The sequence below is a fragment of the Neomonachus schauinslandi genome, chromosome 5 (assembly GCF_002201575.2).
Source record: "Neomonachus schauinslandi chromosome 5, ASM220157v2, whole genome shotgun sequence".
In the NCBI taxonomy this organism is placed as follows: domain Eukaryota; kingdom Metazoa; phylum Chordata; class Mammalia; order Carnivora; family Phocidae; genus Neomonachus; species Neomonachus schauinslandi.
Window position 1 is genome coordinate 66,809,078 of NC_058407.1, and position 1,778 is coordinate 66,810,855.

At 66.8% G+C, this 1,778-nt stretch overlaps 1 protein-coding gene across 1 annotated transcript in view; it reads right to left on the minus strand.

The window, feature by feature from the left end:
* Positions 1-592, minus strand: part of ARID2 (AT-rich interaction domain 2) — a 165,581-nt gene extending 164,989 nt beyond the window's left edge. The window contains exons 1-2 of the mRNA XM_021704874.2: positions 377-592; positions 168-261 (exon numbers count right to left, since the gene is read on the minus strand). Coding sequence (XP_021560549.1) covers positions 168-261; positions 377-468 — 186 coding nt within the window. The 5' untranslated portion in view covers positions 469-592. The remainder of the gene's footprint in view (positions 1-167; positions 262-376) is intronic.
* Positions 593-1,778: the final 1,186 nt, after the last annotated feature.

The following is a 1,778-nucleotide window of genomic DNA, read 5'->3' on the forward strand; positions in this document are numbered from 1 at the left end:
AAACAGCCCCGCCGCCGTCCGCCTCCGTGCCACCGGCTGGGAGCGAAAAGAACGCCTTTTGCCCCCGCGGACCGCCCCCCCCGACCCCGAGCGCCCACTCCGGGGTCAAAGGAGACTTTTTGGAAGAGGCCAGCGAGAGGGAAATACAAATTAAAACTTCCACTCACCTTCGCGAATCCGCCTAAAGTAGTGACTCTGGTGTAGAGACCGTGAAGATCCAGCTCCTTCCCACCCACCGCAGGGATTTTTTTAAAAGGCGACCTGCGGGAAAGAGAAAGCCCCGCACTTGTCAGCCGGGACCCCGCGCCCGGCCCGGACGGGAGAGCCCCGTTCGCCCCGGCTCGCCCCGGCGCTGCCCCCCCGGTTCTGCTCTCACCCTCTGCTGTGGTGGAACTGCCGCAGCTCGTCCAGGAAAGCGAGTCCCTTTCTCCGCTCGTCCGGAGGCGCCTTCCCCGTCGAGTTTGCCATTATTTTTTCAAAGGAGGTTTTTAAAAAACCCAGATCGGTGTTTTAAAAGCGCCCCCCGCTCCCTGCGCTTCCTACCAGAGCCCGGAGCCCATTCCTCGGCCGGCGGCGGCGGGGCTCAGTCATGGGCCGGCGGTGGCGGCGGCGGCGGCGGCGGCGGCGGCGGCGGCGGCGGCGGCGCAGGGAGGGAGGGAGGGAGGGGGAGGAGGAGGAGGAGGAGGGGAAGGAGGGAGCAGGAGGCCAGGGGGAGAGGAGGGAAGGAGGGAGGGGAATTTCTAAAAAAGTTTAAAGAAATCGGAGCGAAACTAGAGGGGCAGGCGACTGCCGGATCCGCGCGAAGCCGCGGGGCGAGCGCGGCCCCCACCCCTTCCTTCCCTCCCTCCCCGCGGCCCGGCTCTCGCCCGCCTCTCAGCGCCGCCGGCCCAGGCGGCTCGGCCTGGGGACGCGATTCAACATGGTGCTGCTGCCGGGGGCGCGCGAGCGGGCGAGGGGAAAGGCGAGCCGACGGTGAGGGGCCGGGGCGGCCGGAGGCCCGGGAGTTTCGGCGGCCGCGGCGGCTGGGCTGGGGCAGGCGGGGGTGGGGGTGGGGAGGGGGAGGTCTGTGTGGTGGTTTGTGGAAAGAGGGGTGACAGCGTGTATTCCGGCCGCAGCTCCGCGGGGCCCTCGCACACATTCACGAGCGGCCTCGGCCGCGGCGGCTGGGGCGTCCCCGGGCAGAAAGCACCGGCAGCAGCCGAGCCGCTGCGCGCCGCCCGCCCGCTTCCTTCCCCGCCAGCCTCCCTCTCTGCCGCCGCCAGCGCCGCCGCCACGGCCGGGCAGCCAGCGCCGCACAGCGACCCCCGAGGGCCGGCCGCGGCACTGCGCCTGGCTCCACACCGCCCCGGCAGCTCCTCGCGGGGAACAATAGACTCGGCTCGCCGGGCTTAGGGTTCATCTGCAATGTGCCGCACATTTCACACGCACACAAAGCCGGCGGAAAGGGGGGCGGCGCGGGGAAACGGCCACTACCGGTTGTTCCAGGGTTAGGGGTGGAGGCGATGTTCGCGTCCCCGGCCCGGCTGTTGGAAGGGCCGCCTCGGAGTCCCTGCCAGCCCGACAGAACCAGTCTGGCGCTCGGTAGGGAGGGGAAGCTCCGAGGGGCAGCTCCTCACGCTACGCATCATTCACAGATCGGAATAAAGTCAATTTGTTACCTTTTTTTTTTTTAAGGTCTAAAGGAATCGGCTTTTCTGAGCCTTGTGCTAGTATTTTGGAGCCTGATTAGCACATTTTCCATGAATTATCCACAAACTAACTTTAGCAAACTGTAAATT